Source organism: Podarcis raffonei, chromosome 6 (assembly GCF_027172205.1).
Source record: "Podarcis raffonei isolate rPodRaf1 chromosome 6, rPodRaf1.pri, whole genome shotgun sequence".
In the NCBI taxonomy this organism is placed as follows: Eukaryota; Metazoa; Chordata; class Lepidosauria; order Squamata; family Lacertidae; genus Podarcis; species Podarcis raffonei.
The window spans coordinates 39,715,444-39,728,180 of NC_070607.1; the positions used below are offsets into that span (position 1 = coordinate 39,715,444).

Below are 12,737 nucleotides of genomic sequence, written 5' to 3' on the forward strand. Positions count from 1 at the left end.
AGCTACCTGACTAAACGTCCTATTCAGTGAGCCAGAGAAGGCTGTTTTCTGTATCAGAGATCTATTGCATTTGGATGGTGGTGGTAATAAACTGCCATAATTCCTCTCAGGCGGAAGTCTTTATAGAGATAATTCACACTGAGTCTTCTTGGATTTTGCCACAGTAAGGATTTTCTTATTTGATGTTTGAAGCAAGATCTCTGTGGTATCAGAAGATACTAGAACTTGTATCTGAGAATAAAGTTTGCCTCTTTCTTCATTGTGCCTCCTATTTTAGACCCTTTGTTTACTGATACCCATGGAAGTCTATCCATGTATGAAGAAAAGTAGCTACAGTGGCTGTGTTTGGATGGGATCATAAACCATGGGTTATTGTGATGGGAATGAATTTATGCATGCCTCAGGCTCACACATGCCCTGTATCCATCCACTATGGATGAGCGGGGGCAATAAGACACTTTTCTATTAATTTTAGATTATTCAAACCTGAAAATGTGTAGTTGCTACCAATCTGTTCCTGGTCACCATGCCAGAGAAGGAGGGAAGGATAAGCCTTGCATGGGGTTTGTTCACACTGTTATGAACAGCTGAGGTGCAGGAGAGTGGGGGAGGGGTCAATCCTGCTCAATTTGGGTACATGGGAGAGTTCCCAAACCCAGCCCTAAGCAGGTTGGAAACTGCTTCCTTGAGACTTCACAGCACTGAATCATCTGGTGTCATTGTGATGCCAGGTGACTGACAGGTAGGCGGCCCTACCCACTTGCTAAATTTGACTCATGATAAGGATCTGGCTCATGGAGCCAACAAGGTTCCCCACTGCTTTGGAACTAACAATTTATCATTACTCCCAAATGCAATAAACTAAGACACTTATTTTTCAAAACATTAAAATCAAGATTCTTAATATTCTGCCCATAGTCCAGGAATGCAAAAAAAAAAAAAGTATGTCAGAGCCTGATCAAGGCATTTTAAATGTCGACACAATACATTTTTGCCTACAGTATGGTCATTGCCTTGATAATCTCCCCAGCACTACAGTCTTAAGCTTATGTACTTACAAGTAAATATTAGCATAATCAATCGGAACATACTTTCATATAAAAATGTTTAGCTGTAAATAGCAAAGCTGTACTGTAAGTGTTAAGACATTTAAGGAGAAGTAACCTATGTGAGAGAAAAACCCAAATATATTGTGCAGTTATTAACTACTGGTGTTGTTTATAATTAGCTTCTTATCTGTGTAAGGTATTTGTAGAAGCATACAAGAGTGACAACTGAGTTTTACTTTTAAGTACCATTAATAACCTGTCTATTCCACCAGTCCTGTAATGGAAACAAGTATAGCCTGATAAATGAATGATAATTGCCCAGTGCATTCACAAAAATGCCAAATTTGCAAATAAATATGCTGATTACTTCTATATAATAATCAGTTTATTTGCCAACTTTCAGAATTTTGACTAAGTAAATAGTATATTCTCTTAGTCATCACAAGTTATTAACCATACAGAGGTGTACTTGTAGAAAGTAAGCACAAACTCTTCATATTAGCTATAGGTGTCAATATATTTTTAAAAATCTGACTGCAGCTGAGCAGAACCAAGGCTACTTCACACTACATTATTTTACATATCAATTCCGTGTAGGAGCAATTGGGTGCTCTGTCATGTGTAAACAATCCACATGCTTATCTCTGCTGAGTGTAACACATAGTGGTAAGATGCAGTACGCCAGAATAACCTATGTGAATAACTATATAAGCACATGTGTATTTAATATCCTTTATCGGCTTGCACACATTACCCAACAGTGAAGTAATATCTTCGAAGGAAATGATCAAAAGTGGCAAGAACCATGGTAAAGAGAGAGACACGTTTGCTAAGGTTCTGAAGGAAAGAGCTGGCCAAGGTCTAATGGAGAGCTGGCAATCACTTGACTAAGGCCCAGATCATGCAAGGTGCAGAATTTGTACTGGCATTGTTGAAATTACCAAAGTTGTATGGGAAGTTGCCTCCAACAAACAGCTAACCCCATGGAACTGCCTCTGCACTGTTGTGTTTCAAGCAGCAATCACACTGCTATTAGCACATCTAAATTAAATTGGGTCTAATCCAGGAATACTCAGTTTGTGAACAACTGCTCAAGTGGCTGGTTGGGTGAGAACACGTCTAATGGAACTGAGAAGGCCATGCAAATGCATAGCCATTTGGTTACAAACCTATTCAAGGGATCTGTTGGACTTTTATCATTCTTTTTTATGTACAAAAATGAGCCCAACAGAGTAGTCATGACTTTCATTGACAAACCATGTAACATTATCATGTGGAATGTCACTCCACTATCTGAGCCCTGGATAGCTGTTATAAGTAATATCACAGCATAATGTTTGGTTATTGCAGCAAGCGGACCCTTCTGAAGTAAACTGGTATTAGAAAATATAATTAATGATCAGTCTGTGAGTGCTTAGAAAAAGATACTCTGATTATTAGGATCCAACATGCAGATGACACCAGATTGGGATAGGAAGCCAATGTTGCTGAAGATTTGGGATTCAATAATACTTTAACAGATTGGAGAACTGGGCCAAGACTAACAAAATGAATTTCAACAGGGACAAATTTGAGGTTCTACACTTACGCAGGAAGAACTAGTTGCACCAATACAAGATGGGGGACATCTGGTTTACCAGTAGTACATGTGAAAAAGGTATATAGATGTCATGATAGACCACAAGCTTAACATGAGTCAACAGTGTGATGCAACGACAACAAAAAGCAAATGCTATTCTAGACTGCATCAACAAAAGTATAATGTCCCGCTTTATGTTGCCTTGATCAGACCACGCCTGGAATACTGTCCCCAGTTCTGGGCACCATAATTTTAAAAGGATATTTGTTCTAACAGGGTTTGGGGAAACTGAGTGGACCTGAGGGATAGCTCAGTTAGTAGAGCATGAGACTCCTAATTTCAGGACTGTGGGTTCAAGAGCCATATTGGGTGAAAGATTCCTATATTGCAGGGCGTCGGAATAGATGACCCTAGTGGTATCTTCCAACTCTACAAGTCTGTGATTCTGCTTTTAATGAAAGGGCTGGTGCTGAACTGTTTTTATTGTAACTACTTGTATGGTTTTAATTGATGTTTAGTATGTGTGTGTGTAGATAGATGGATGGATGGATAGATGATAGATAGATAGATAGACAGACAGACAGATATAGTTATAATTCTATCAATGTTTAATTATTTTTTTCTACATTGTTAGCTTTTTAAAAAATCTGTAAGCCACCTTAAGTCCCTGTCAGGGATAAAGGCATGGTATAAATAATAAATAAATAAACTGTAAAGATATATTACTTCTTATACAATAGGTTGCATTACGTTGCAAGAAAGGAGATTGAACAGCAGGATCCAGATAAATCAGTAAGGGCATTAACAGATAGACCAATGCAAGTTTGAGGAATTGCCCTTTAGAAATCAACTTACAGATAAAGCTTTAGGAATTTAGTGACTTAACCAAGCAGTTGATTTTTTTAGTCTGGGTTCCTAAAGTGTTGATTTTGAGGCTTAGATGCTAATTTGCAGCAAGGATATTTTTTATTTCATACTGTGGTCCTTTTCTTAAGCATCCATGAGATTGGATTTACAAGTATGCCCAAAGCCTGTTGCCATTTTGAATGATATTAATGATCCAGATTGATTTTTTTCTTTCAGCTAAAGTGGATCAGTCATTTGACAGGCATGATAAGAAATGGCTCCTTATTTACATCAACATTCAGCAGAAGAAAAATCTATTGTATAACTCTGCAAAGCGCGCCAGAGTGTATATGGGTGCCACTTTATTTTTACAAAGGATCAGTATCTCAGGCAGAATATGTCAGGCAACATAAGCACTAAATGACACCATTACTCATTTTGAAATGTCCATGTAGTCAGGGGGATTGAACCATAACCCAATATCATGCACAGATCAAATTACCTGGTAGAGGAAGTGCTTGGTAGGGATCTCCTCATTGCTCCTGGGCTCATGCTATAGTATGAGGAACTTTCCAAATCTGAGAGTGAGAAATTAGGCCCTGTTCCGGCAGCTATCGGTGCTGGGAAAACAAAGGAGAGGAAGTAAGTAAGTGATGTGGAAAAGGAATAATTACATTTCAAACATTCACTTTCACCTTAATGACCTACCAGCATGTAGGTAGTAAGGTATGAGTTAATTGGCACTGTAATCAGCAAGATTAAAAGTTCATTATGCAACTTTATGATTAAGGTCTTCTTTGAAGGTCTTTTACTGATGGCAAAGTCTGATTTTGTACCATCATGTATTTCAATGGCTTCAGAAATTGTAGGAATGCTTCTTCTTCTTGTATCTGTTTCCTCATGTCTGGCATTACTGAGCACCTTAGCAATGTTCTCCCAAGCATTTCTCAATGTTTGCTGTCCTGTGCACATGATAAGGTCTTCCTTTGTTACATTTTTCTCTTGACTTTTACAAATGTGTGTAATGAACTAGTTTTTCACAAAGATATTACGAAGTCCTTTCTCTGCAGTGTTAAAAACAGAAGGTCATGAATCTCTTGCCATCAATAATATGGATCTGGTATCATCCACATAAGAAGTTACTAAAGGCCTTTCTAGAGATTTTTTTATTACGCAATAAATATGCAGCTGTTACTTGGTTGTTGTGGGGGATCCAAAGCCTTCTCTCACCTGTTGTAAAGAAACAGCATCCCCCCAACACTTAAACAACAATTATTATTTTTTGCTGCCATTATATGAACAGCTAGTGCAATAGTGAAACTGTAGAACCCTGTAATCCTGAACTCAGACTAGAATGAAGGGGAAGACACACTTCAATCTTGACATGGGTTCGGGGTAACAGGCAGAGAGGCAGCAGCTTCATCCTCTGCAATTCAGCAACTGCCTCCATGTGCTAGGAGGAATCACCAGGCAATCCCCAGCCAGGCAATAAACAGACAAGGCCAGGATGAGCCAGCTGGTGTTGCCACAGTTCACCCTCAACAGTAACTTTATGTATATTTTCTGTGCCAGTTATGGATTGATCTGGGGGAAAACGAGACAGCTCCTCTCCTCCCTTTCTAGGGGCTCCAGGAGTCTGTTAACTGCTTCATGACATCCTGTGGCATAAAATCAGAGCCATTCCCAAGAATGTATTACATGTCAGCAGACCACATCTCAGTTTTCAAAGTGTTATTTTATTTAAATCTCCATTTCCTCCAGGAGTTAAAAGCAATGTGTGCAATCTCCCCGTTTTTATCTTCGCTACCAGTGAGGTAGGTTAGGGTAAGATGCAACAATTGGCTCAAGCCCATCAAGTCAGCAATGGGTGTCAGTGGGTGCCATATACTTGTTTAGCCAGCGTGCAAAATGAACTGAACGGAGGCAAGTCATGTTGGATGTAATAGCCAAACCATAGTTAGGGCATTAGATCTAAGCCAGATTCCCAATTCTGGTTTCAAGGACAAGTGGAAACTATAGTTTGCTAATTTGGATCTAACAATGACCTAAGGTCTGCCAAACAAGGAAATCAGGGTTTGAATCAGAGTACACAAGGAAGCCAGGTGGAGGAAGCATGCAAGCCTAAGAATAGCCAAAACCATGGTTTGACACTGTGTATGAAGCAACTCATTGCCTGCATAAATGATTTGCATATGTGAAATATCAATGTACTACATTTCTCATACATCTAATACATTCAGCAAGTGGTAAGCAATCAAGGTTGATTTACATGTTCCTTTAGCGTGTCCATGGCCAACAAGGGCCATCTCTGTAGCTAACTGAGAAGAACTGGTTGGAGGATAGTCTTTAGCATACGCACCACTGGCGTGCAAAGATCCGCCTAGCGCCCCCAAATTTAGTTTAGCCACCCCCAATTTTTTTTTGGGGGGGGGGCAAACTCAAAGTTGTTGAACTTTTTCTGGGAATGGGGAAGCCAAAGTTGTTGACCTTTTTGGGGGGGAGGAAAATTGCTTGTCTGTAACAACGACACAGCGGAAATAACTGCTTTTGTTTCCTGACTCATTGGGAATATTTGACACTACGGAGTAACAGGGGCGTGGGGCGTGGATTTTCTCTCCATTGCTTTTCACTGCCGCCGATTAAGAGGCACCGGTATATAGTAATAATAATAATAATAATAATAATAATAATAATAATAATAATATCTTTATTGTCATTGCCCCCTCTCAGGGACAGCGAAATTACTCGACTGCTCCATAAAAACACTAATTAAAACAATACAGCATAGTACAGCAAGGAAGATTAGATGACTTTCAAAGTCCAGGCTTCCCATTCAGGGCTGAGATCGCTCTGGAGAAGAAGCTGTTCTTAAGACGGCTCGTTCTTGTCTTCATCGTCCTGTATCTCCGTCCCGACGGCAGGAGCTCGAAGAGACAGTGACCAGGATGCGATGGATCTTTTACTATGTCCAGTGCCTTCCTATGGCACCTTGTGGCATAAATCTGCTCTAAGGTGGAGAGTGGGCAGCCAACAATGCTCTCTGCTGCCTTAACAACTCTGCACAACCCCATCCTGTCCTGGGTAGTACAGCTTCCGTACCACACACAGTATAGTAGGTATACATTTGGTGCCCCCCAGGGTACATTTGGTACCCCCCAGAATTTGGTGCCAGGGTGCCCCACACCCCTTGCACCCCTGGGTAAAGACGGCCCTGACGGGTTGCCTTCTGTACAACTGTGACCGGGGCAGGAAACCTGGTGTCCTGTCGATGTTCTGAACCTCAATTCCCATCATCCCTGTTGAATGGCCACATGGGCTAGGCTGATGGGAGTTACAGAACAGTATAGTTGGAGGACATCAGGTTGCCAACCACCGCCTCTGTGCAATGCCACTTTAGCTGCATATGCACAAATGTCTGTTTGCAGTGCTAGGATTAAAGTGGTGCTATAAACATAACATTGCCTTATAGCAAGTCCATCCAGCCCAGTTGACAGTGTTTACTGGCAGAGGCTTTCTGGGGTCTTGGGCAGAGGTGCTTTCCAGCATTTATCAACTGAGAGCTTTCCACATGTAGAGTATGCAATATGCTAAACTGCAATCTTCAGCTGAGGAGCAACTATGTACTTAGTGTTTTACAGACTGCAGCTGAAGTACAAGAATAATGGGCAATACAAAGAACAAAATCCTCATACAGCTTACTTATATGGTTCTCATGTAAACTACGGCGTACTCTCAGCAGTGGTTTAAGGACAGCCACTGAACTGAGATGCATTGATAGCAATGCATTTTTAAAAGCACAGGATGGAAGGAGTGCAATGATATTAAAATGGGAGCCAGCCTTTAATGATCTTTGGAAGAAATTAACTTGGGAAATAATTTACAAGAACACTCTAAACTCATTTGCTGTCTTCCTTTAACTACAATATGCTTCCTGTGCAACGGGTGAATGAAACTTTAAAAAAACCCCAACCATTGTAAAATTAACTCATTTTATCAATTTGTGCTGTCTGCTAGAGTTTCCTGACAGCAGAGACAAGAGGCTGTAAAACTGATGAATTTGCATGGAAAAAGAAACCAGTGTAAGTAATTTGTGTAAAAGGTAACACGGACATGGACTGCTATAATTCAGACACCCTGCGGATAGCAAACTGCTGCAGTGTGAGCAGTTATGGGTTAGAAAAATGACCACACTGCAGTCAGTCTGACTTGAATGGAAATCAATCATAAAGGTACACTCTGCAGCATCCACTCTACAGTTTTAGCAGTCTTGGCCAAACTTATTTGTGCTTTTAAAAGCCTTTGCTTGATAAATTTTCATTCACACAAGACCTATGGAAGTCCAAACTGAAAGGTTAATAATGTCTTTTCGAAGCAGGTACATAGAAATCCTGCTCCCAAGCCACTATAATATTTATTAAACAGGATTATTGAAGACAGAAAGTGTGTGGAGGGGGGGATGATAAACAGCCCAAGTCTATGCATGTGTACTCAGAAGTAAGTCCTACTATATTCCTATGGTATTACTTTATTAATTTACTCCAATCAGCATCTGTTTCTCTGTGTTCTCATTTTACTAGGCTTAGCTCTCTTAAATCTAATTGTTCCTCATAAAGAAAATACTTTTGGAGATATACAGATATCAAGGGAGGCAGGTGGAGAAATACGTCTGCATGAACTTAGGCCAAATACAATGTGAGAAAGAGTAAGGACATGATAGGGAATAGCAACTCATGCTATAGGTAGTATTTGTATTGTTACTTTACAACATTTATGACAATTATATTTGTATCCCACCTTTCCTCTAAAGAGCTCAAGTTCTCCACCCCATTTTTTCCTCACAACAATCCTGTGAGCTAGTCTAGGCTGAGGGTGAGTGACTAACCCAAGGTCATCCAGCGAGTTTCATGTGGGAGTGGGAATTGGAAATTTGATCTCTCAGGTCCTAGTCCAACATACCTAACGCTACACCGTAACTTAATTGGAATTTAAGCACTTAAGTGCAACTTTTATTACATAGTACTAGACTCTTTTTGAAGAGATAGGTGGGATTGACCGTTTTTTCAATTGGCTTGTCTGGTTTTTCAGTTTTGGGGTTGTTTTCAGAAATAACAATAATAGTATTAATTCTATCCCAACCTTCCTTGCAAAGGAGTCCAGGGTGCAAACACCAAAGTGGTAAAAGACAACAACAACAACAGCAACAGCAACAACACCCATACAGCATATGCAATGGTTAGGGTTTATGGGAGTTGTAGCCCAACAACACTTGGAGTGGACACAGGTTTTCTATTACTGCCCCAGATGAACAGAACCTTTTCTATGGGTTCTGTCCTTTCCTCCTCTGCAAGACTCTAGTCTTGACCCCATCAGGCTCCAACCATGGGCTCAAAGAGTCACAGCTTCTCTTAAGAAACCTTGGAAAATCGGGATAGAAAATTCTTTATTTGTAGGTTCCTAAGCACCTCACTTAATTTTTGTGGTAAAAGACACATAACCTGCTTCATACTGTAGCATATGTGGAGAAGGTACGACTTCTGAAAGCAAAATACATTAATCAGAAGGTTCTCTTTATAGTTAAAATATGGGTGCTAGCCATACAGAGAACTAAGAATGAACGCTTTTCCTATTATGCAATAAAATGGTCCAGAATGTGCACATTTAAAAGGTTCTACAGAATTTTTAATAAGTGAAGCAGGATCATGGTAGGAGCAACCCAACGTCATAAACATTAGTAGCACTAGGAGAATTGTTAATTGATGGGATGAAATAGCTTCTCTCCTCTGTATTTGTGTGTTTAACTGGCAATAAAGGGCTTTGTGTACCCATTTTCAAGTTACTTGTCTTTGTAAGCACCATTTTTCAACTAATCATGTAAGGGACAAGGGAAGCCTGTATCCAGGTTGTGTTTAGAACTTGGTTAACTTTTTTCCATTCCCTGGGAAGAAAGGAGGCTGGGACTGCAAAGATGTGTGTTTTAACTCTGAGGCTGAAATACACAGTTGTCTGCTTTACCTTTTTGTGTTAAAGCTTACAAGGACAGACAAAATATCATAGTAGAAGAGGAGGCAAGGACGCTGGCCTTCTGCCATCGTAAGTCCATCTGCCAAATATGTCTATAGACCCATTATAGCTAGAAGGACTCAGCAGTTTCTTTTGCAGAAATGCTTCATTCTGGTTGCCCCCAAGGTGCAACTGAAATCTCTGGCTCAACTGAGCTAATCCCTCTTCCAGAGTGCAGAGGTTTCCACATGCTAGAGGTGGAAGGTACAAATAGGCATACGAAGAACTGGACCATTAAGTCAGCAATGATAATCTTCACTGATCCCACCATTTATTTATTTATTGTAGCCAGCATATAAACTGGCGGCAATATTTCAAAACTAGGAATCCCAATTTTCATTCTTTGGAATATGTTTTTGAAAGAGCAGGTTTGTAGGCTTTGTAGTTTTAAGGACATTTGAAAGAATGAAAGCAGTGCCACAGAAGATTCTAGCAATGGCTGTATGTTTTGTGACATGCATTAGTATCTGTCTCAAAAGCTTGGGTCAAAAAATCCTCTCCTTCATTTTATGATGTGAACCCTGGAGAACCTGTTTTAAGTATGCTCCTTTTACAAAGGAAGAATTCTGTTTTTAAAATCTAGTTTCTTTACTAAGTGGCATTTAGGGTAAGGAAGCTACACAGAAGATGTTATACCATAGGTAAAGGTAAAGGTACCCCTGCCCGTACGGGCCAGTCTTGCCAGACTCTAGGGTTGTGCGCCCATCTCACTCTATAGGCCGGGGGGCCAGCGCTGTCCGCAGACACTTCCGGGTCACATGGCCAGCGTGACAAGCTGCATCTGGCGAGCCAGCGCAGCACACGGAACGCCGTTTACCTTCCCGCTAGTAAGCGGTCCCTATTTATCTACTTGCACCCGGGGGTGCTTTCGAACTGCTAGGTTGGCAGGCGCTGGGACCGAGCAACGGGAGCGCACCCCGCCGCGGGGATTCGAACCGCCGACCTTTCGATCGGCAAGTCCTAGGCGCTGAGGCTTTAACCCACAGCGCCACCCGCGTCCCCCTGTTATACCATAGGACCATACTAAAATTCCATGTGTTCTCCAGCACAAAGACTCCAGAAACAACCATTGTCAAGACTAAGAAAGGATACTGAAATCGAGGGAGATATGTCTAAATGTTTTGCCTCGATTCCAACCCAATGAATAGGTCACCTGTACAAAGATCCCATTTGAAATGGATATCTGGACAAAATGAGCACACAGTAAGGTAGCTTTACTGAAGACTTAGTCTCTCCTTCAAACTCTCCTTTGATTGATGTGTGTAAAGTTTGTCTAACTGAACTAATGCTGCCTTGGGATCCAGTTTCAGCTGACTGGGTGGTCTGGTCACAAACCTTCCCTACACATGGGATACATTTCAATCACTGGGAGTGCCAGATGAATCTGCCTGAGTCACCCCAGTCCAAAGGTTCCAAAAAATATGCTACTATCAGTACTGTTAAATCTTTGCCATTTTATTAATAAAAATCATTGATATATGCAAATAAAGAAATAGCAAAAAAACAGTTTGAGTGTTTGTCTTATGTGATGCAATGATCAGAGGGAAGGACAAGACAAGCTCAAGTTCAAGTCCCCATTCAGCCAAGGAGCTGTCTGAATAAATGTTGGCCACTTGTCCCACCTCACAGGTTTGTTCTGAGGATCTGCATTTGAGTAGGAGACCCAAAGATATTTACCTGGAGCCATTTCTTTTGGAGAATTTTTTTTTAACCCAACCAGTATTTATTAATGCTTTAAATTATGTTTCATGGGGAACCATGTAGCTTTTATTTTTATACACAGTATTCCACCTTGTTATTTTTTATAGAAGTGTGGCTTATAAATTTGTATAATAATTACAAAAATGTCACTAATTCTGACTATTCCTTCTCTGCTGCATCCTACTCAGCACCAACAGCTAGACCCCTATGTCCTTAGCCCTACTGGGATGATGCTTTCATTTTATTTTTTATCCAATTAGAATGTTCATAAGCATTTCCTTAACACTTCAGCACCTGAGACAATGGCATCAGAGGGCTAATTTAAATCAGAAGAAGTCAGATCTCTTACAGTTAGCAGCTCAGGAGCTTTTAAAGGAAGGAGGCCATGTTTATATCAGTTTTGCTGTTGTTGTATTTACCTGTTTCACTGTGGCAAGTTGGCAAAAGCACCCTTTTCTGGAAATCGACGTGATCTGTGCTCTAATTAGGCACTTACTTAATCTCTTGAAAACTGTGAAGATTATCCAAAGAAGGATTTGACTTCACAAATAGATATATAGATATTTTGATAACTACAGCAGCCAAGTGATAGGTTAAATGGAGGTAAACCTAAGGAACAAGCGTGCCTTTTAACCAGCTAGCCTTTTCATAAACTGATTGTTGTTGTTGTTGTTTAGTCGTTTAGTCGTGTCCGACTCTTCGTGACCCCATGGACCAGAGCACGCCAGGCACCTCTGTCCTCCACTACCTCCCGCAGTTTGGTCAAACTCATGCTGGTAACCTCGAAAACACTATCCAACCATCTCATCCTCTGTCGCCCCCTTCTCCTTGTGCCCTCCATCTTTCCCAGCATCAGTGTCTTCTCCAGGGAGTCTTCTCTTCTCATGAGGTGGCCAAAGTACTGGAGCCTCAGCTTCACGATCTGTCCTTCCAGTGAGCACTCAGGGCTGATTTCATTAAGAATGGATGCATTTGATCTTCTTGCAGTCCATGGGACTCTCAAGAGTCTTCTCCAGCACCATAATTCAAAAGCATCAATTCTTCGGCGATCAGCCTTCTTTATGGTCCAGCTCTCACTTCCATACATCACTACTGGGAAAACCATGGCTTTAACTATACGGACCTTTGTTGGCAAGGTGACGTCTCTACTTCTCAAGATGCTGTCTAGGCCTGTCATTGCCCTTCTCCCAAGAAGCAGGCGTCTTTTAATTTCGTGGCTGCTGTCACCATCTGCAGTGATCATGGAGCCCAAGAAAGTAAAATCTCTCACTGCCTCCATTTCTTCCCCTTCTATTTGCCAGGAGGTGATGGGACCAGTGGCCATGATCTTCGTTTTTTTGATGTTGAGCTTCAGACCATATTTTGCACTCTCCTCTTTCACCCTCATTAAAAGGTTCTTTAATTCCTCCTCACTTTCTGCCATCAAGGTTGTGTCATCTGCATATCTGAGGTTGTTGATATTTCTTCCGGCAATCTTAATTCCAGCTTGGGATTCATCCAGC

At 41.0% G+C, this 12,737-nt stretch overlaps 1 protein-coding gene across 11 annotated transcripts in view; it reads right to left on the reverse strand.

Annotated features, from left to right (window-relative positions):
• Positions 1–12,737, reverse strand: part of NFIA (nuclear factor I A) — a 409,131-nt gene that overhangs the window by 83,050 nt on the left and 313,344 nt on the right. For all 11 annotated transcript variants that reach the window (XM_053392231.1, XM_053392235.1, XM_053392230.1 and 8 more), the window contains exon 5: positions 3,977–4,094. In XM_053392231.1, the coding sequence (XP_053248206.1) occupies positions 3,977–4,094 (118 nt within the window). The remainder of the gene's footprint in view (positions 1–3,976; positions 4,095–12,737) is intronic.